Source organism: Schistocerca nitens, chromosome 1 (assembly GCF_023898315.1).
Source record: "Schistocerca nitens isolate TAMUIC-IGC-003100 chromosome 1, iqSchNite1.1, whole genome shotgun sequence".
In the NCBI taxonomy this organism is placed as follows: Eukaryota; Metazoa; Arthropoda; class Insecta; order Orthoptera; family Acrididae; genus Schistocerca; species Schistocerca nitens.
The window spans coordinates 768,321,084-768,342,292 of NC_064614.1; the positions used below are offsets into that span (position 1 = coordinate 768,321,084).

General features: G+C 39.2%; 1 protein-coding gene across 1 annotated transcript in view; it reads right to left on the minus strand.

Moving 5' to 3' along the window:
* LOC126201452 (odorant receptor Or1-like) overlaps positions 1 to 21,209 on the minus strand; it is a 95,615-nt gene that overhangs the window by 42,956 nt on the left and 31,450 nt on the right. Inside the window, exon 3 of the mRNA XM_049936790.1 lies at positions 1,009 to 1,484. Coding sequence (XP_049792747.1) covers positions 1,009 to 1,484 — 476 coding nt within the window. The remainder of the gene's footprint in view (positions 1 to 1,008; positions 1,485 to 21,209) is intronic.

Sequence of the window (21,209 nt, forward strand, 5' to 3'; positions counted from 1 at the left end):
AAACTGACCAGTATGACGTTTTATTTTGCAAAAAATAAATTAATAAAATAAAATATTTAAATGCTTGAAATTAGGTAGGATGGTTGAAAAATTAGAAATTTGAGGAAAAACTTAAATATTTCATGAGCAGCTGCTCCTAGCTATGTGAATGGGCCTAGAAATGTTGCATATAAAACGTTAGACTGGTGTTAAAGTTGTGGAATTCTTTCTTTTGTGTTGAAAATATAAAAGTAATATCAAATTACAATGTAATTTGAAATAACTTTGCTTTCTGTTGATCTATATGAACTCTTATTAATAATATAATAGTAATCGAGATTTAAATATACTATACTTCACGTCTTATTTATGGATTCTTCCGTTACTTCTTGGTAGAAAAGTTGCACATTTAAGGCTCAATAACAAGTAAAAGTAAAAGAACAAAAACAAAGTAGTTGTTATTTAACATTATACTATATTTCTTCCTTTCTAACTTGAAAATAAAAAAGGTTGAAAGAAACGGCAATTTTTTGTGAAATGATTTGTCTAAAATTAAGAAACAAAATATGCTGAAGAAATATTTTACGTGCTTCACTTATTGCAAAACGTCTGGAGCAGAATTTACAGGCGTCTAAAATGTTTCTCTCATCTGTTATGTTTTTTTACTTTTAGACAAATTATTTCACAAAAGATTTGAGAGTTATTTTCTTCAAATACTTCTTCATTCTGGTATTGGATACTTGCTTATGCTTCGGTGTGTTGTTTGTTATTTGATGGTAAGTTCTCTACAGTTGGTTTTATGTCTGTAATTTGCATAGAGGTACACTTGTTCCCTGTGACAAAGGATATGGCAGACAATTATATAGTATTTACTCTCAGAAACAGTCCCCTAAACTAATGGAGCTGATAGCTGCTTATAGCCTTAGTTTGGGGCCTCACAGAGACATGTGGAATCAGAAGCCAAAATGAAAAGAAAAGACAATGAGGAGGTCTGTAGAGTCTATTGTGCATGATATTTGCAATGCTAACCTTAGGATTGCCTGATGGTGAAGCACGTTCTTCAGCAACTGTCGATGAAGCCGCCCGTGTGCAGTGTTCTTTGGCAATGTATGTTGATCAACCACTTGGCCGCTGTCAAGTACTGCCAATCGTTCGCCATTTCGTTCATGTCCAGAAAAAAATCGCTCTCCCTCAGTTCTCGTCGAATTGGTGTGTTCCATGGAAGAAAGGTTGCAGTTCAAAACTTCCAACTCGGCGGCCACCATCAACATCATATGAACAAAGAAGCTGTCTACACTGAGGCAGGACTGAGATGTGACCAGGGAGCAGAAGGACTGGACGACGTACAGGAATTCGTACGTGGGAGACGCGTAGACGTCGACTGGGAGCCAGACGGGCAACGGCAGCTGCCGGTGGGCTTCCTGGTGCTCCTTGGCGGTCTTTGTGACGGCGCGGGACAGCACGGGACAGAGGACCCAGCCAATCACCGCCGGCACCGCCACCATCTGCGCAAACGAGAAAACCATGTCATCGCAATTCTTGGAGGACTGTTTGGAAGTAAGATCTATACAGGAGTTTGGTCAGAAAACTGTGGAACACTTGAACGATTTACTCGTAAACTGTTCAGCTCCTCCTGAACTAAAACAGTCTTTTATCTCCTGGGGAAAGTCAGGTCCAGTTTTAAACGCACTTGACTGTCATAATATGTAACTACATATGGCAAAGGAGCGTAGCCATGTATGGAAGTGAAACACGGATGATAACAAGTTTAGACAAGAAAAGAATAGAAGCTTTCGAAATGTGGTGCTACAGAACAATGCTGAAGATTAGATGGGTAGGTCCCGTAACTAATGAGGAGGTACTGAATAGAATTGACAGGAGTTTGTAGCACAACTTGGGTATAAGAAGGGATCGGTAGGTAGGACACGTTCTGAGGCATCAAGGGATTACTAATCTATTATTGAAGGGAAGCTTGGAAGGCAAAAATTTTAGAGGGAGACAAAGAGATGAATACATTAAGCATATTCAGAAGTATATAGGTTGTAGTAGTTACTCGGAGATGAAGAAGCTTGCACAGGATAGAGTAGCATGGAGAGCTGCATCAAACCAGACCGAAGACCACAACAACAACAACACGCTCTGTTGAATCGACCATTTGTGTTTAACATACATGGGCGACAACATATCACTCAGTATTAAAAAAGTAGAAGTGGGTTGCTGAGAGATTATAACTTGTGGTGTATTGTGATATTCGGTTCGGTTATTTAGTGATATAGCATTGCCCGTAAAAGCTGGCACATGGTTGTTAACTGTTAGTAAGTTACATTTATCACAACTTATTTTTGTCAGTTGCTGTAAGGAATGAACCGAACGAAAAGTGATAAATCATTAATTACCAGTTTTGTGGTTATAGATCACGATGAATGAATGTGAGTAGCATGAGCGTTGAATCTATCAACTGTTGTTATTAATTACGCTAACTGTAGCATATAGTTTTAATAACCTTAAGTTATAATCTAAATCTGTATTGCGTAAGCCATGTTACAGTGTAAGGCACGGAGTACTTCCGGTAGCATGTAGTGCAATGGAGCCTGGAGACTTCGTCTAACCCTCACAATCCTGAGTTTGCTTTACTGAGAGTCCCCTATACCACTAACATGTCTACAAAACAGAGTTTGCAGAACAGAAAATATTTTTTTACGTAATCCTGCTACTAAATAGGCTTATAACTCAATATGGACTGAAACAGACTATTTCACGATTTAACGAAATTTATTCTGATAATAGATGCAGTGCTTTCTCTTCCTAACTTTATCAATGCCTCCTTTTTCTTTCTCTACCTGATTTTTTCAAGTTAACATACGTTAATACTATGTACTATTTTCCCAAGTTTTCCAAACCTATGTTATTAAGTTTCATAAATGGTAGATAGTCCCGAAAACATTTATTCACTAATTCACTCATTCCACCTACTCTCTCACCTTGTTCTCAATGTAAGACATAGAATCAAATTATAAAAATATTTGTGTCCACTTCTAATCTTTCTCTCTTTACGTTTTTCTTCGAATTTGTTTGTCTTCTCATGACAATAACTTAAATTAAAATAACCAATGCTCCTATCTGTGTGTTGATCCAACACACTCTCAAATAGCGTATGTTTTCAATACTACTTTGGAATAGTACTTCATCATATAACATACAATTTTTATTATCTTCTTTCATACCCAAGTTTTACCTAACATTTTACTTATTTCATCTTCACTTTGGTCATTGTTCAGATTCTTACAGATATTTTGCATTTCCCTTCCAGATTTACTTCGTTTGATGTACAAAATTTTTAATCCTGTAACCCAATAACAACTCATTACTGGGTAAATTCCCTAATGGTAACCTTCACAAAGTATATTGCACTATATTTTCTATCCCTTTCAAATAACTCACATTTAAATTCAGACTGTTTGGGTAATAGTGTTCATCAAGTTAATCTACAGTGCAGCAGCTGACACTTCTCGAAGAAATGTAATGTTCTAAAATCAGTATTGTGCCTCCAAAAGTATGTTTTGTTCTTTTTAATCTGCCAAACTACTGAGAAATAGGGACAATCTTGTTAATGTGCTATCAGTAGATGAGATTTCTTAAAAGATGTTCTATGATCAGGATGCTCCCAACAAGTAGGTTTTGAGCGTCTGAAAGGAGCTGGTGATAAGAAGTATTTCTCTTCAAGCTATTCTATAGTTTCTTTCAAACCATCTAAGGGTTCTACTACTAAGAGCAATTGTTCTTTGCTCGTCCTTATTTTCTCCAAAATTTTGAAACAATTCAACACCAGTACAGTACTTACTACTATACGTTTCCAGACAGAAACGTTCGTTGATATGAGAGTGATTGTCTCATCTTGTGCCAATGCCTGCCTAGCGCTCAAACTTCTGAGACAATTTTCTTCCCAAAATCGGACTTTTGCCCACGACAGACCAGTTAAAGAAGGATCATTGGAAGCATGCCCCTGACATATTTCCACTAAAACCAACAGAACTAAATAGATGATTCAGTTACTTTTTATGTATAAATGGAGAATTTTGAATAGGTTCGTATTAACTGCGTTTCCTGTCCCTTATGCGGATATAATGAGCCCCAAAAATGTGAATTCTGTTTTATATAAATTGCAACTTCTTCATTGTTCGACTTGTAATCCTTTTCATGAACCCGAAACACGCCACTGGATTAACGACTGTACTGTCCTCAATACTCAGCAGCAGTTAACCGACCAGTATCACGTATAGTTATTCAAGCAGTTACCTCTGCCCCCAGTACCTGATCTAACGCTCTTATCAACAAAGAGGCTACATTCAAACCAAAAGACTGCCTTACAGTGATAGTATTTGCCCTAAAGAAAAAGCTCGTCTTTAAATTTACGTCCTCGGAATAGTGCCTGTCTATTCTTATAATACTATACGAGTATGCTCATCTTATATGGTAGAATTCGAAGCTATGCATTTAGTATAATGCTTCTCATGCTACTTTTACGATATTATCTTGTCATTTATGGCTTATACAGACTTATATTATGCTGCTTCTATATTGATTTTTACGTTATTTTTTGACAGCTTATTCCATTGCGTTGTTATCAGGCTATTATCTTAGACATTGATTTTTATATTCTGGGACACACTGATCGCTAACTTTGTTAAAATATTTTGTAAATACCATTAATGTTGAATGCTATTCCCATTTTGTATCCCTCCACATCTGTCAGATCCGAATATGCCGAAACGGTGTAAACTAATTATCTATTTTGCTATATGCGATATTGGATAACAAGGATTTCACAACATTCGTTGAAATAACAATGACAGGTAATTTTAGTCGGATCGCCCGTTGCGACCCATAGTCTCTAAATTAGCATGTTGTAAGTGGAGAAACTGGCTGGCTCTTCGTGTGCTGCTGTCGTGAGCCCAAATGGAAAGAGCGTGAAGTCCGGTGAAAACACAAGCAGGCTACAAAGTACTGGACATCGATGCTATATTACAGAGCGTGAAGGTTGCTGACTTGTGTTCTATGTATGTAAGGATAGGCGGCGACATATGTTCTCATGATGACGAAACTGTAGGCGCAAGAGATCACGGACATTAGACCATGGCTCAACGGAAATGAATGACATTTCTTGTTACACCAGGTCGAAGATCATATCAGGATACGCCGTCGTTCAGGCGAATGTTGATCAAAACGTTTACCACGCTACGAACGTACACTTGCTGAAGCAGTATTATGTTGTGTTTGACATCCATGGGATCTGTAGCAGTAACCAAAGATGCCATGAGAGCTGAGGTCTAAGAGAACCTTACTGAGGCTCATTTGCTTCCTTTTACGCTTGATCGAGGGCACCTTCCAACAGGCTAACTCTCCGTATTACAGGCCCAGGGCCGTGCTACAGTTGTTTACGGAGCATTACACTGAACTTACACTGATGTCTCTGAACGCAATGGAACACGTCTCGAAAGCTATCGGGCTCTATCTCTACAAGCACAAACCACAGCCCGCATTTTGCCGGAAATGCATAGACGCTTAATGCTACACATCTTCAGAAACCTACCAAGGAATTGTCGAATACCTGCAAGCAGAATTGGCGCTGTATTGCGTTCCAGATGTGGATCAGCACACTGCTAAGCAATTCTTAGTCTGTTTTTAGGTCCGTATATATGATGATTGAGTCTGAAAACAGAAGTAACCTGCACTTTCTTGCAATCGTTGATACACTCCTTTACGTAAGCCAGACACGCTAAACACCTGTTAGAAAGGGAAAGTATCTCAATCAGAGCAGCCTTAGACTGCTAAATGATTTTTGTTTCTTATTCTATTTTTTTTTATTATTATTTTGCGGTCACTTAACATCTTCTCTTTTGACGTTTGAGTAACGGTTGAAACGAGGAAACATATTTCAGTTTTATGGAATGAAGCTATTTTAGAACAGCGGACTCGGTAAACAGCAAAGCTCTGAGTAGAAGAAAACACACACACACACACACACACACACACACACACACACACACACATACACACACACACACACACACAGTCACAAACACACACATACACATGCAAGCGCAGTTTTTGCTCTCCCAATCGCAACCTAGTGTTTTACTGCAATAAGCAATGGAAGAGCCCGTCGTCATGTACGCCTGAGCCACCATCTTAACTCTGCTAATACAATTTTTGAACACATGCTCCACTATTTTTGTTCTCGTAGTTTATTCTCTGGCCTCTGCTTCACCATATTTGTTCTCACACTACCTTCTATGTATCAAAACTGGTGCTTCACAGACACATAATACTGGAATGGCAATCAGTGATCTCTATACGACCTGGATGTAAAAGTCTGATCCTTGAGTACAGAACTGCAGAGTGGCTCCAGATCCATGTGCTTCGCATCGTCCGCCATGATGTAGTTTGGCATACAAATTTCCATCTGTCTGTACGTAACAAAGAAATGCAGACTGATTTTTTGTTTTGAACTTTATGTCAGCATGTGATGTAATAGGCTGGTGTGGGAGCGGAATCGAAACGTATTTTCTTTTCGTTGTTTGTGACTTTCCTAGCAGCTATGTTGTAGTTTAGCAAGAAACGAGGTATGGGCAACTACGGCTGGCACGATCAGATAACTGAAGTTCAAGATCCAGATGGTATAGAGATCACTGCTGCAAATACTGTACAGAAGGTCACTTGTGTCACCGAAGCCAGTGCTTAAGAATATGGTGGCAAGCGCAAAGGACGTGTGAACAGCTGTTTATTTACTGATAAAACCGTCGTAAGATATGCGGAAAACTGATATAACAACGTTATATTTAGGGTTTTGACGTAGTGTTCAATCTATATGGCGTGTTTGGCTGTAATATTTTGTACAGCATATGGAAGATGCAAGGAAAGGAACATGTCTCAGTGCAAGCATAACTAGAAACATCTTAGGTATTTTTGCCCTTGTGCTGTATTCAAGCCTAAATAATTTCATTAAAGTTTTTCGTATCTCAAATACGATAATGTTTAAACAGTTTGTGTATTTTAAGGGTTTTAATAAATCTAGTCGGGAAAGGTCGGGTAAGAGTACATGTCCAGTAGGAGTTAGCAGTGACATTTTATCTATACTGGCGGCACCGACCGAGAACGAAAAACTACATACAGTTATCGCTTCCATGGCGACGCCATCACATGTAATCTTGAAGAGCTCGTCCAGATTTATTGGTTATAGCAGGTAAATATAATTTTCAGTTTAAAATTACATAATCTTTAAGTTGTACATCGTAAGTAGTATGCACTAGAAACAAACACGGAAGCCAAGCAGTGTCTGTGATTTGTGACATTTATTTTGAACTGTTAGGCGCATTAGTCAAGTACGCTGCAAGATGGTTAGAAAGACTACGCGCGTCTCTTAACCCCCCCCCCCACATACACACACACACAAAACAGCAAGACCCACACGCAGAAGACAGATGTGAGCGGTTTGTTTCGAGTTGCATGTTCCAGCGTAGCCGCAATCCAAACAGCTGAGAAATCCTCCCGTTCCATTCGGATATCTTCACAACAGAAGACTTTGCTCAATCAGAAATCCCTGAGAGAGACGAATTTACAACAATTCAAGAAGGCAAAGGCGTTCCACAAACGCTGCTCCTCGATGACAGAAAATTTGTCTGTGCAGTCACCAGGAAAAAGCCAAGAACGTTACACAAGTGAAGTTCAGAGTACTGATGCACGAACAGGTGTAGGCTTATCCAATATTTATCCTCTCTCAAAATATAATCGACCCTAAATAAAGAAGAAAATAGCAAAAAAATCTGTGATTTTCTCTAGGTCTCCTACAAAAATGCATTGTTAGAGAAACAAGCTAAGCCAGACAAAACCAAGAAGAAACAAAATACCAGTAACGAATACCACAGAATCCCTAGGGCTAATCTGAACTTAACCGGGCCATCATCTTCAGGAACAAGCAGGTCCAAATCTAAGGAGGGAACTGATGTTTTGAATTACCTATGGCGTGGTGAAGTCTACAAAGAGCCTATCACGGAAGGCTGGATGAAGTGTGATTGGATTAATCGTGATGTCGGCATGAAGAAAGCTCAGGTTATGAAGGACGTGGTTAATTTTCTTGTGCTTTATGTTAGTCCATACTCTTACCGGACGATGCGGCTAAGACTACGGACGAGCAGAATTTGAAAGTTAGGCAGCTGTAACTGATGTATGTTGTTCCCAAATAAACCAGCAATAATTTGTTATCAGAAAAGTTTGTATTAACCTTCTCATACACTAGGTATGAGCGATAAAATACTAAGCGCGTACTCTTTCCCGACTTTCCCCTACATAATTTCAACTGTATTTTAACACAATAATTTTGGTTTGGAGTCTATGTCCTGCACGTAAAATTGTGTGATGACGTATATATATGTGAGTCGATGTGCTTCTCATAACACGATTCTACATCTTATGTGATAAACTCAACTAGTATGCAAGTATTTTCTCGCATGCGGAACTAATTTAGACCGCTTCGTAAAGCTTACAACGCTTTTTTTGTATCAGACAATAGTAGTAGTAGCATACACAAGCTTCTTGACGCCGCTATCTTACCTTATTAAACGTCAGGCTTTATTAAATGATACGCCTTTGCCAATCTAGTAACGTATGTCTGTGTCCTCTCCTCTGCCACCATTAACCTCACATCTCGTAGCTCATTGACAGAATCTCATAAGACGTTACAAGAGAAGTTTGCTCTATGTACCCTGCTGCTAGCTCCATGATAGTTCGATCTCTGACCGACTGCTCAGCAGTCTTATTCTCGTAGTTGGTCTCATACACCACAGATGTAAAAACGATACTTTCGTCTCTGACCTCCTGCTCCGTCGCCACTGTTCTCTTACTTCGGTTTGTGATACCCTGTGGACATCGTCTAGCTATCGAGAGTCATGTGGCTTCCATCCCCATGCTACTTTGCACGCCGCCACTGTTCTCTTACTTCGGTTTGTGATACCCTGTGGACATCCTCTAGCTATCGAGAGTCATTTGGCTTCCATCCCCATGCTACTTTGCACACTGCTATCGAATACGAAGTCCTTAGCGTCTTTTACGATTATGTCAATTTAAATCTCTTTATAATACGTACTGTATGTCTTTTTATCGAATTATATACCGAACAGTTGATTTATCTACATAATCTAATACCTAGTCTAAAGTGCTAAATCTCTCAACAGTTCTGTTGGATTTTTTTTTTTAAGATCACTTTTCATTCATCTTAATTTTACTAAAACTGATGCATCACCCGCCCGGGTCCAGTGATCAAGGCTCAGCGTAAGTTACGACTGCAGCCTGCCACTTTGGCAGGTTTTCTCATTTCGATATAACTATTGTAACTGATACGAACCCCAACACACGTGTGTAACCATGCAGGGTTGTAATCATACTATAGCGCTATGGTAGAAAAAAAGATCTGAACTTACAACCATATCTACAACTAAATCCTTAATTTACTTTCGATTTGCGTATTTCAAAGTATTTCTTAGCAAACTGTAAAATGGTTTGTTTACTTACTACATACTACTGCTTTTAGTTAGTACCTCACTATGTTGCAAGTAAAACGCTTTAAATTTTGATGAAAAAATAATGGTGGGTACAATATCCTATCAGCACCTGACGTTTCTTAGAAGTTTTTAAGTAATGATCACTTCGCCAAACACTGTGTTAGAGAGGAATACGATAAAGCATCATGTTCTACACTACAAAAATGTAATTGGCGTTATTTTCCTTATATTGCTTTCCTTACCGATTGTCCATAGATTTTCTTCATTTCTTACCTTATCAATACACCAGATTATCAACTTTCTACTGTAGCACCACATCTCTGATTCTGTTCTCTTCTGGTTTTCTCACAGCCCACATGCTTCAATTCCATACAATGTACATTCACAGAAATTTCTTCCTTCAATTAAGGCCTATGTTTGATACTAGCAGACTTTTATTGGCCAGGAATGCCCTTTTTGCAAGTGCTAGACTTCTTTTGATGTCCTCCTTGCTCCGTCCGTCACTGGTTATTTTGCTGCCTAAGTAGAATAATTGCTTAATTTCACCTACTTCATGACCTTAAATCCTAATGATAAGTTTCTCGCTGTTCTCATTTCTGCTACTTCTCATTACTTTCGCCTTTCTTCGATTTACTCTCAGTCCATACTCTGTAGTCACTAGACTGTTCATTCCATTCAGTGTGTCATGTAATTCTTCTTCCCTTTAACTCAGGATAGCAATGTCATCAGCGAATCTTTCATTGATATCCTTTCACCTTGAAATTTAATCCCAATCCCGAACCTTCCTTCCACTTCCATCATATCTACTTCGATGTACAGATTGAACAGTAGGGTTGAAAGACTTCACCCCTGTCTTACACCCATTTTTATCCCACGACTTCGTTTTTGGTCGTCCACCCTTATTATTCGCTGTTGGCTCTTATACATATTGCATTTTACCCGTCTCTCCCCGTAGCGTACCGCTATTTTTCTCAGAATTTCGAACATCTCGTATTATTCTACATTGTCGAAACGCTTTTTACAGATCGACAAATCCTATGAACGAGTCTTGATTTTTCTTTAGCCTTCCTGCCATAATGAACCGCAACGTCAGAATTGTCTCTCTGGTGTATTTACCCTTCGTAAAGCCAAACTGTTCGTCATCTAATACATCATCAATTTTCTTTTCCATTCTTGTCAGCAACTTGAATGCACGAGCTGTTAAGCTGCTTGTACGATAACCTCGCACTTGTCAGCTCTTCCAGTCTGGGACTGGTTGTTTGTGTTGTCCTCGTCATTTCATCATCATTCATTAAATTGGCAAGATAGGACTGCGAAAAATATGGGATTTTGCACGGGCGCTGATAACCTTGCAGTCGAGCCGCCCACAAACCAAACATCATCATTATCATCATCATCTTCATCATCATCATCATCTGCCTCATTTGATCTTAAGACCTCCAAATCTCTCTTAAATCCTAATACTGGATCCCCTATCTATTCTAAACCGTCTCCTGCTTGTTCTATCACATAAGACAAATATTCGCCCTCATAGAAACCTTCAATGTACTTTTTCCACCTATCTGCTCTCTCCTCTACATTTAACAGTGTGATTCCCGTTGCACTCTTTATGTTACAACCCTTGCTTTTAATATTACAAAAGGTTGTTTTGCTGAATTCTTCCGACAATCATTTCTTTTTTGATTTCTTCACATTTTTCATGCACCAATTTCGTTTTAGCTTCCCTGCAATTTCTATTTATTTCATTTCTCAGCAAATTTTGTTCCTGTATTCGTGAATTTCGCTGAACATTTTTGTACTTACTTCTTTCCTCGATGAACTGTAGCATGTCGTCTGTTGCCCATGGTTTCACATACAGAGCATCAACCATCTGAGTTTCATTCAGAACCTAACAAAAGCATCAGGTATGGAGACTTTAGCCATTATTGATGCTGTATTTTAGGAGCAGAACAGAGTTGAGATGCATCTTTTACTTTATTCGACAATTTATGTAGATTACAGCTGCTGGCAAAGTACCTATACGTCAGAAGAACAATGTTTACAAATCCTTTGCATAACCATGGTTGTAACACATTAACAGTGAAATACAATATTTCATGGTACGAGTGGATTGTCAAGTAACACTCGTTACTTAACACATAAGTAGGCAAGATATACCAATAAATTGCACTGTGCACACAAACTTTGAATTCCAATTTTCTCACTGCACAAGATTCCGTAAGGAAAAAATAGTAATTCCCACATAGTTATCTTTATAAAACCCTCGTTTACTGGAAACAAGCTGGAAATTCATGTAATTCTGTGGTCCCAGCCTCACTTGAAATATCCATACATCAGTTTTCTTCAAAAAATAGAGATACTAAAAATTAATTTGTTTCTACTGTACAAGATGTACACAGTTACCCCAAATAGAAGCAGTAGCGATGAGGATGCAGAGCTAGCAGCATTACAGTCAGTATATAGTTCTGGTGGTGCTCATCTTCAAAAAGTGAAACAGCACAACCATGACAAAGTTTTCCATTCTCATTGACAACCATATGATATAGTGATCATAGCAGATAGCCAACAGTGTTTTTCGGCATTTTTGATGATTTATCGTGGAGATCCATCTCAATTAGAGAAGTTAGTAGGTGTAGGGAATGCGGCTATAAAACATGCTTAAAAGTGGAGGATGGAAGGTGTTCATGACATCATTGAAGTATAATGGTTGCTTGATTGGTTGCAGCAGTTGGGGGAGCTAGTGAGATAAGGGAAAATAGCGGCCAAACAGAATGTCTGCATTTATGGCATGCTGAATGTGCACGCACTCAAGATATAAGAGGAGAGATGTAGGAGAAGGCAACATGCTTATTCGCAGCGCGTTTCAACAAAATGATAATACTGCACTCTATTGTAGACCCATACATTTGACGTACAATTGACGTCAGGAGTCTTAGGACAGAGAGAATGTACATGTTACTTATGAATATACAGTTGGCCTGTATCTCCACAGTTAGTAGCACGCAGCTAATGAGCACTATGGCACATCAAGCGAGGCTCCACATACTTATCATAGAAGTATGTGATATGGTGTGTGACTAGACCCCATAAAGCACATGGCACTGTGAATCTCACTATAGTCTTCACTGTCCTATAATTTTCCGTCAAAAATTCTTGGATCTTGAACACTCTAGTTCAACAACTTCCTCACACAGTGAACCAGTGTTCAGTTCCAAATTTTAACACATTTACTTTACTGAGTTGCCTTACACAATGTAGGGCCTATTAGTGAATGATAAAATCCATTTATCTGTATTGTGATTCAACAGAAGACCAAAGGTTGAAGTGTTAATCAATATCTGGCGGTAGTGGTAACCAAATGAATAACAACAAGAAGATTCTATAGTCTCAGACTCGCTGTTTATAGTTTTTCGAATCTCATAAAACATTGTTTTTTCGTAAATAACATCGTTGGTTAAATTGGGGTAAACTCTGTAGTTATCACTCTTCCAGATTAATTATCAAAAAGAATTATACCTCAGTAATTGTGTTTAAATACCTAAAACTCTCAAATTAAATTGGCTAAACGCAATATTTTCAGATGTAAGTATTGTCTTGCGTGTCACGTGTATGCAGTTATGTAATAGCTCTATGAAGACTGGACAAAGCAAAAGTAAAGTTGTGAAGCTTCAAGCCTGACTACATATCACTCAGTGCCACGAGTTTTCCACATGAACAGTCCACACATGTCAGCCTGACCAGGCTGTCCATTTTACAGTCAGCCGTTATGGCTGGAGGGAGACGTCACATAAGTACCACCTTCTTGCTGTCTACATACAGTCCTCAGTTTACGTGCGATTAAATGTCCTGCATGGCTTGGACTTTGCATTTATTGACTGAAATTTATTGGTAGTTCGAGAAAAAAATTGAAGTATACCATACTATGTCTCATGACTGTAGGGCATAGGACTGTTTGTAATGTAAGGCGTATCTGTGTGTTGATAGATGCAGAGGATTTCTCCACCTCTGTACACTCTCTAGAGTTCTAGGTCTGACACACGGTGGGTTCACGACAATCACAGGTGGGACAGGTTGTCCATGATAGGCCTTTAGCCAGTCTATGTCCACAGTTACTTTGTGATCTGCCAACTGTATCTCAGAGTTGACTGCAGATGTCAGACTCACAATTTAGATGGCCCTTTGTAAGATGAAGAGAATTATTTTTTGTTTTCCCTTTTTGAGCACTGTGTTTTACAACAAGATAATGACACTTTGCTGGGCTGGCAGTAACACTGCACCTTTGCTCCTCCTCTTTACCTGTTTTGCAGTGACTTTGAGACTACTCTACTGTACCTGTCACTAAATCATATAAAGTCTTCAGCCAGGCGCTTTACCTCGCATGAATCAACTCTTGGTAGTAATTTGTATGATTGAAATGAAGAACTCCTTGGTCACCTGATTACCATCTCACAGGGTGTGTGCCCTGTTGATTTGTCGATTCAGCAGTTGTGAGTGAACAAGATGTATGGCTAACATCTGTCCCAGTCATTATATGTCTTGTTCACATCGTACGATGACGTTCCTAAAATTATCTTATGAAGCTGTTACACGATCTCATTAGCTAGGACAGACACAGGGCAAAATACGCCCTTGTACTTAAACATATATATCTCCAAAAATATTACAGCTGAAACAGTAAAACTTGAGACTTTTATGTACAACATAGTGCTTGAAATTTTATGGAATTTTTGTTTGAAAATGAGTTTCGATATACATTTTATAAGGATTTGAATTTTTAATTACCATTGGTTTCTATAATATACCTTTCCTCGTAAACTAACCAAGCAATAAAACCGGAATTTCACAGTTTGCATCTTTATAAGAGGCTAATAAAACGTGTGCAACATACTTTTCTGTGGTCATAGATGCTTCGAAATTAATTTTTCAGTTTTGTGTTATCCGGGACTGCTCTTTTTTTTTCAAATTTTAAAGTAGAACTTTTCTCAGAGAAAGGATAATAGAAAGTGCTTCACAACATTATTCAGTAATTCTTAAGAACTATGCCTACTATCAGGATGATAGCTTTCATAGTTCCTGAGGAAAGGTACATTACAGCTCAAAAAATCTGTTTACAGAAATTCGCATTTAATGTTTTTATTTCAATTTTGACAATCTTGCTATACCTCTAGTGACTAATGCTGTCAGTATCATTAATCTTTATTCACTTTCTCATCTTCCTGGAGTGATCTCTTCCCCTGCCTCCTTTGCCTAGCCACTTCTGCATTTTTTCTTCTGCAGCCTGAGCTCTGTTCTGTCGCACTTCAGCAGTGCTTCTGAGTATCTACAGTATGAATACACCTGGATGGAATTCTAGTCTGCAGGCACTTAACTCGACATACATTTCCCCTACTGAACACTAAACATGCATCACATGTAGCTGTATTCACAATAATTGAGGACACAAATACTATTTTTGAACAACGCATCCATATAAGGTGATTGTAGCTCTCATTTTAATTTTATGTTTTCCTATGCACACATTTTTTCAGCAGTTCAAGATTGGCTAGGTACCTGTTAGTTAGTTTATAACAATTAAAACAGCAAGTGGAAACCATGTTTGTGGATGTATGCCTTTCCACTTGCTTCTGCCTGAAGATATTTGCACCACGATATGTCACAAAGCGAATCCTGAGTATTATCATTTGTGGAATGTTTGTGGACGAATATTGGCCACACGGCTTGTGGCATTGTTTACACATTACGTAAGATCCCTGATAGCGTTTCCATAGAATAATTGTAAAGTGTGAATTTACTTGTCTGTCAGTCTGTAAACACCTCCAAGTCGCTTTCCATCTTCTAATTTCTTGCCTTTCATTTCTTTATTCAGTCTGAGAAGTCTACCTCCCATTCGCTTTTGAACATGCCCGAAACATTCTAGTTTTTCGGTTTTTCTTCGTAAACCATAAGGATTCCTCTCTAAAACGGTCTTAAAAGCACTGGAATCGCCATCACCTAGATACTTCACATACCTGGCACCATTTTGTTCAACTGAGCTTCGAAATATTAGTTTCATCCCAGCTGCTTCCATCCCACCATTTGACCCATGCTAATTTATGCTACGTACGTCCTTCTGTTTCTGCTACCACTTTTCTTTTTCACTGCCATCGTTGTCCTTTCTTGTGTGACACCTAGATTAATATCTGCTCATTACTTAGAAGTCGAAGATTTTCTCTGTAACCACACTAATGACAGATGATCACCTTAAAGTGACATATGGTCCCTCTTCCTCTGTATTCCATCACAAGAGACAAGCAGATCAGTCGTTCTTCCCCTTCATTGTTAATATTTATAGCTTCCTCAAAAGCTACTTTCATGTTCTCCTTGCACTCAACTTTGAGGGCAATGCTGAAGAGTATTGCATTGTAATCACTAGATCTAGCCACTGGTGCAGGCGTGTTCTTCAAGTCACGAAACAAATTGTTGCCTTTCTGCTTACACCTAATCATCTCATGGTGTAACACAATCTTGTATTCGCCTCATACATCTTCCCAAGGAGAGTGGAAGTCTTGAACTGTACATCATATTTGCAAACTTTACATAAAATATGTACAGTTCTTTGAACGCCAACTCTGTCACTGTCATCATACTGTCTAAGGCCCTTGGACCCACAATTACCACATGCACATGAAACATTAATCACATGTGCAAGTACTTCAAAGACAGTTAACCTAAATCCACTGGAAAACTAGTCTTCGGCACTGTACACAGCATCATCAATTCCTTCTCTAATTTTCTTCTTCGATTAACTCAGTGACTTCGTCGAAAACTGTTCTTCACACTTAGGAGCAGTATCTATAACACTGTTATTTAAATTTCCTGTACCTTTTACACGTGAAATTCGCATTTCATCACTTTTTCGAATATGCGTCCACTGTTACAACCCATTTGGAGCAAAACAGGTTGACATACCCAAAAATAAAAACTGAAATATGTTTGTAGTACGTGTTATTAAAAAAACACCTTGTAAACAAGGAAACAAGCAAAGATAATCTTTCTTACAGCCTCCTAGACTCATCCGCAGTTCGTTTCGATTGTGTGAACGAAAAATTAACGCATAGAAAATTTATAGCGTAGAGAAGGTGTGTATCACAGCATAGAAAGAGGGTGCATGGCAGTCACAGGCACTTTTTTAAAACACATTTCTAGCCATAATTGATTATGAAACTTCTCAATGTTATTCTTAAAGTACCAGTCTAACAGATTATGCAATAAAAAAATTTATTTTTCGCAGTTTTGCCCTACATCTGCCCTTAAGATGGATGGCGGGGGTTTGCACTACACATTTTTAATTTTTAAGCTTGAACGCTTGGGTATATCAAGCACACATAAAATTTATTTCCTGACCCTTCAGGAAGGCATTGGGACTCCTGAAAGGGCAATACTAAATAAGTGACACCGTCTCAGCCATAAGTCAGCAACCGATACGCAAATTAAGTAGTGTGAAGAATGTTCTATAACTGACGAAATATATTTGTTTTTCTGTTTCATCTGTGGAAAACATACCATAATGTCTAAAGCTACAACATCAAAAGGTCTGGAAGCCCCAGGCAAAGTTTGTAGCGAGAGTCAAAGTCTGGTTTGAACTGGCAGCCGTTCCGCCAGTAATGCATCACAACTCAAAGCATTAGTGGCACTCTTCTCACAGTGACAGCATGGATACTATCATCACACTACATGATGACAAAGCACTGAAGCCCCTGTGGTATCACCAGTCAGTTTCCAAGGTGACTTTTGCAATACAGGACACTATCTTTCGATATAGAATTCTGAGCCACTTATCGTTGGCGGTCTGCATCTTTCACAAATGCTTCCAACAACTCAACCACTAGTATCTCATCTGCTAGGAATACACAAGCCTTCCTACTCAATGCATCTGTGTTCTGATGCATTCTTCCTCATTTATGCTGCATTTTATAGTCATATTCACTTGATTTGAAAGCCCATGTCATCAAGCAACTACTTGAATCCTTTAGATTCAATAGTCACAGTAAGTCCACATGATCAATAATTACGGAAAATCACCTATCACCTGTGGGTAATATTTAAAGAAATTCACCCAGAATACCAATGATAACACTACAGCAATATCACTGGCATCACAAGATAAAATACACAGCCTTTCAAAATGTGGACAGAATAACAAGAGATATCTCATCAAAATATCCTTAATCTACTGTATTGCTGTCATGTATTTTGTGGTCCACTCAAAAGACATCCGTTTCTAATAGCATAGTCTCTAGTTTGGTGATAGTAGTATAGTCTTTCTTGGATCATTGATAGTAAGTGTCCTTCTTTTATTGTGGTTCTGGTTTCAATCCAACTGAACTTTTAATGTGGCCCAGGTATTGTACCTGATAATCTGTGGAAAACAACTGTTTTACCTTCAAACTTGGGTGTATCACTTGCAGTCTTGACAAGATGTTTTTCAGCCATTCAGCATTTTATTGTATTGTCCATAAAATAATCATGTCATCCAAATATAGTAAACACATGCTTGAGTTCAGTCCTCAAAGTAACAGATCTGCAGGCTGCTGAAATATTGCAGACATGTTCCTCAGACCAGAAAGCATCCTAAGAAATTTATACATTACTGAAAGTATGACAAATGCTGTTTTTGGCCTGTCTTAGGAACAATAGGAACCTGGTGACAGCCTGATTTAATAATCTAGCGAAGTGAAGTACTTGCAGTTCCTCAACCTATCTAAGTTGTCGTCTACACAAAGTAGCAGATATGTATCATATGAGGTCACTTTGTTCATTGATCATGTCAACAGAGAGACGATAGATTCTCTCACCATTTAGTGACTTCTTGAGTACTATTACTACAGGTGAAGTCCAGGGACTAGAGGGTGGCTGAATGATTCCATCGTTAACTGTTGACGAGACCTCTCTTCTAGAACATATTGTAAATGATAAAGGACTTAATAGGACTGTTGCACAGTCTAGCATTCCCTGTCAGAACCTACTGATATGTTGAGTTTGTGGTTGGCAAGTATTGTCTTTCTTCAGCAGCCAAGCAAATTCCTCTGATACTGGATACTAAAGGCTTCTCTCTCACTGTGATAAATGTGACATTTTCTCACGCAATTGAACCCAATGCTGGTGGACGTGGAGGCTTCTAGCGTTAGCAACAAGTTGCGCATTTCACATTTCTCTGTAACTGCATTCCCCCTGCTGGAGATTGTTCATCATCACTTACCTCTTGTATACTCACCATATAGTCCCACATGGGATCATAACATCTCTTACTTTAATATTACCCAGACAAACTGGCGCACACTTTTTCCCATTCACAGTTTCAGCCTTTCTAAGGTCCTGGTCGGCTTGAACTTGGGGCAGATCTTCAGTTTCACTCTCCAAGTGGATCCAGCAGAAAGGTAGTTCTGTCACGATCTCAAATATTTCATCCAGAGAACTCTTCCTGTACTGCCACGTATCGTTTCAGGTGCATTGACTTTTAACGCCAAGATGTGGTTCAGCGGAAATTCGAGAAATAGGCCTTTTTTTCACCTTTTCGTGTTGTCCAGCATACGGTCTATGATCTGTAAACAACGACAGCTTCAAAATGGCGCAGAAAATCGCTCCCCAGAATATCAAAATTGTGTCCTCTTTCATAACTACTCCATATGAAAAATTTATTTCCTCCAATTAATTATTAATTCTACTTGGTGATTTCCCGTTTTCTTTATCAAAAACACTAAACTCGCTTGAGTGCCTATTCAGTGGAAACTTTCACACTGCTCCTCCCGATTCTACCACGATCACGTTTGCACCTCTTATGAGCCACATTCGGTTTACCTAGTCTTATCGGGAGTGTGGAGGGTTAACTGCTCTGGCTACTTTATGCTTTCCATGATTATGGTCTTTCCTTGACTCTAAAATTGTGGGAATCATCTCGCCGAAATTTGATTCATCTCGATACCAGCGTCAGTTAATGTCAAAGAGATCAATTACTCTACAATGTGAATAGCAAGAGTCTGATAGCTTTCGGTGATACCACCTGATTTACAATTTGTTTCAGTCATGAAAACGTAGTGGAGGTCGTTATTGTGTGAAGGTATGGAACAAATTGCTCAATCTCTTTGCCTAGTAGTACAAGACAAACTGCCGAATGCAAAGACGAAGGTGACACGACTTTGCCTTCATACCCTAGTGGAGGGATGATGTCCTGGCTAAATACATCAACCACTCGCTGTTCAACCTCTTCCAGCAAGACGTATTTTCACGTTTCATCTTACCACAAGGTAAATGTATGGTATGGAATTGTGAATTTACAGAAACTTCAAAATCTTCTCCCTGTCGCTACCTAAAGGTAAACAACTTATCCCAATACTAACTCACATTTACTGTGTCTCAATATTGCTCTCTCACCCCTAGGAAAACTTCTTGCGTTCCTTAACGTGTTTACCGATTCCACATGGGTGCTTGCACCACCTGATAGATTTAAGCACACCACGTGCAGCTGAAACTCGTCTGACTGTGTGTACATGTGATCAAAATCTCCTACATTCTGCAAAAAGCTGGATACATCCTCCATGGATTTTCCCGAAAAGGAAGGAATGGATGCCGCTACTGGAAAATAATTATTATATTAGACTGTGGGGCTCGAGCAGCGAAAGCCTGAGGTTCCACAGGTGCCTTAATGGTAGCCTGGACACAGTAACCAGACTGTTGTGCCTGCACTCCGTCAGCTCCTACAACGCATACTTCCAAAAGTAAGACCATTTATCTGTTCCTGTGAAACTTTAATGGGACCTCACTACTGCTTGCGAGCGTAGCATGTAGTGCTGAAGCATGAGAGCGAACACAGAACCATGAAAATATGTTTTCCTTACAGACCATCAGGTGAGAGATCCCACTTCACTGACGCCAGAATTGTTCAGTGAGAGGGTGAGCTGAGTGTTGGAATTTGGTCAGCGTGTGGAAAAAGATGAGCATCTGTATGGTCTGCAAATAATCAGCAGGAATTAGTAACTAACTTCATCTTTTATTCCAGTATACCGAATACAAGGGGCATGCCAAGGGACGGCGAACAAGCCACAAACTATTTGCGGTAGCGATCGCGGCCGGCTGCAGTGAACCCGATTCCGTAGAAAATAGGGAGGGAAGCGTGAAGGGAAGTGCATGTTGATGGTCCGGCAGCTAAAACAAGAGAGAGAGCCAAATCTGGAATCCATAATCTACTCACATTCTCCAGACGAGGACTATTTGTGACTCCTTCCCTACACTTTCCACTGGTCGATGCAGGCACTGCTTGTAAAGCATGCCTTCCAACGGTTATCTGTTGGTGCTAATCTCTACTGACTTGAAACACAGTCCTGCTCCGGCAGGTAGGCCATGAGAGCAGCACCGTGAATGGATAATTACAAAGGTGGAAAATTTTAATTCCGAATACATAGGCTATAAAGCGCACCCAGTAATCCCTCCGACAGGTGGCGGCCTGTGCAGCCATTTCTTTGGTACTGTTCTTTCACAAAAAAGCCGTGGAGTGATATTAGTAAATATCCATCTCCATTTTCTTAAAAATTCCAACCAAATCATGCGCGATGTCCTGGTCTATATGTCTACTGCAATATCCCAGGCAGCTCATCCTTCGGTAGAGCAATTTTTATATGGTACAGCCACTGAATTTAA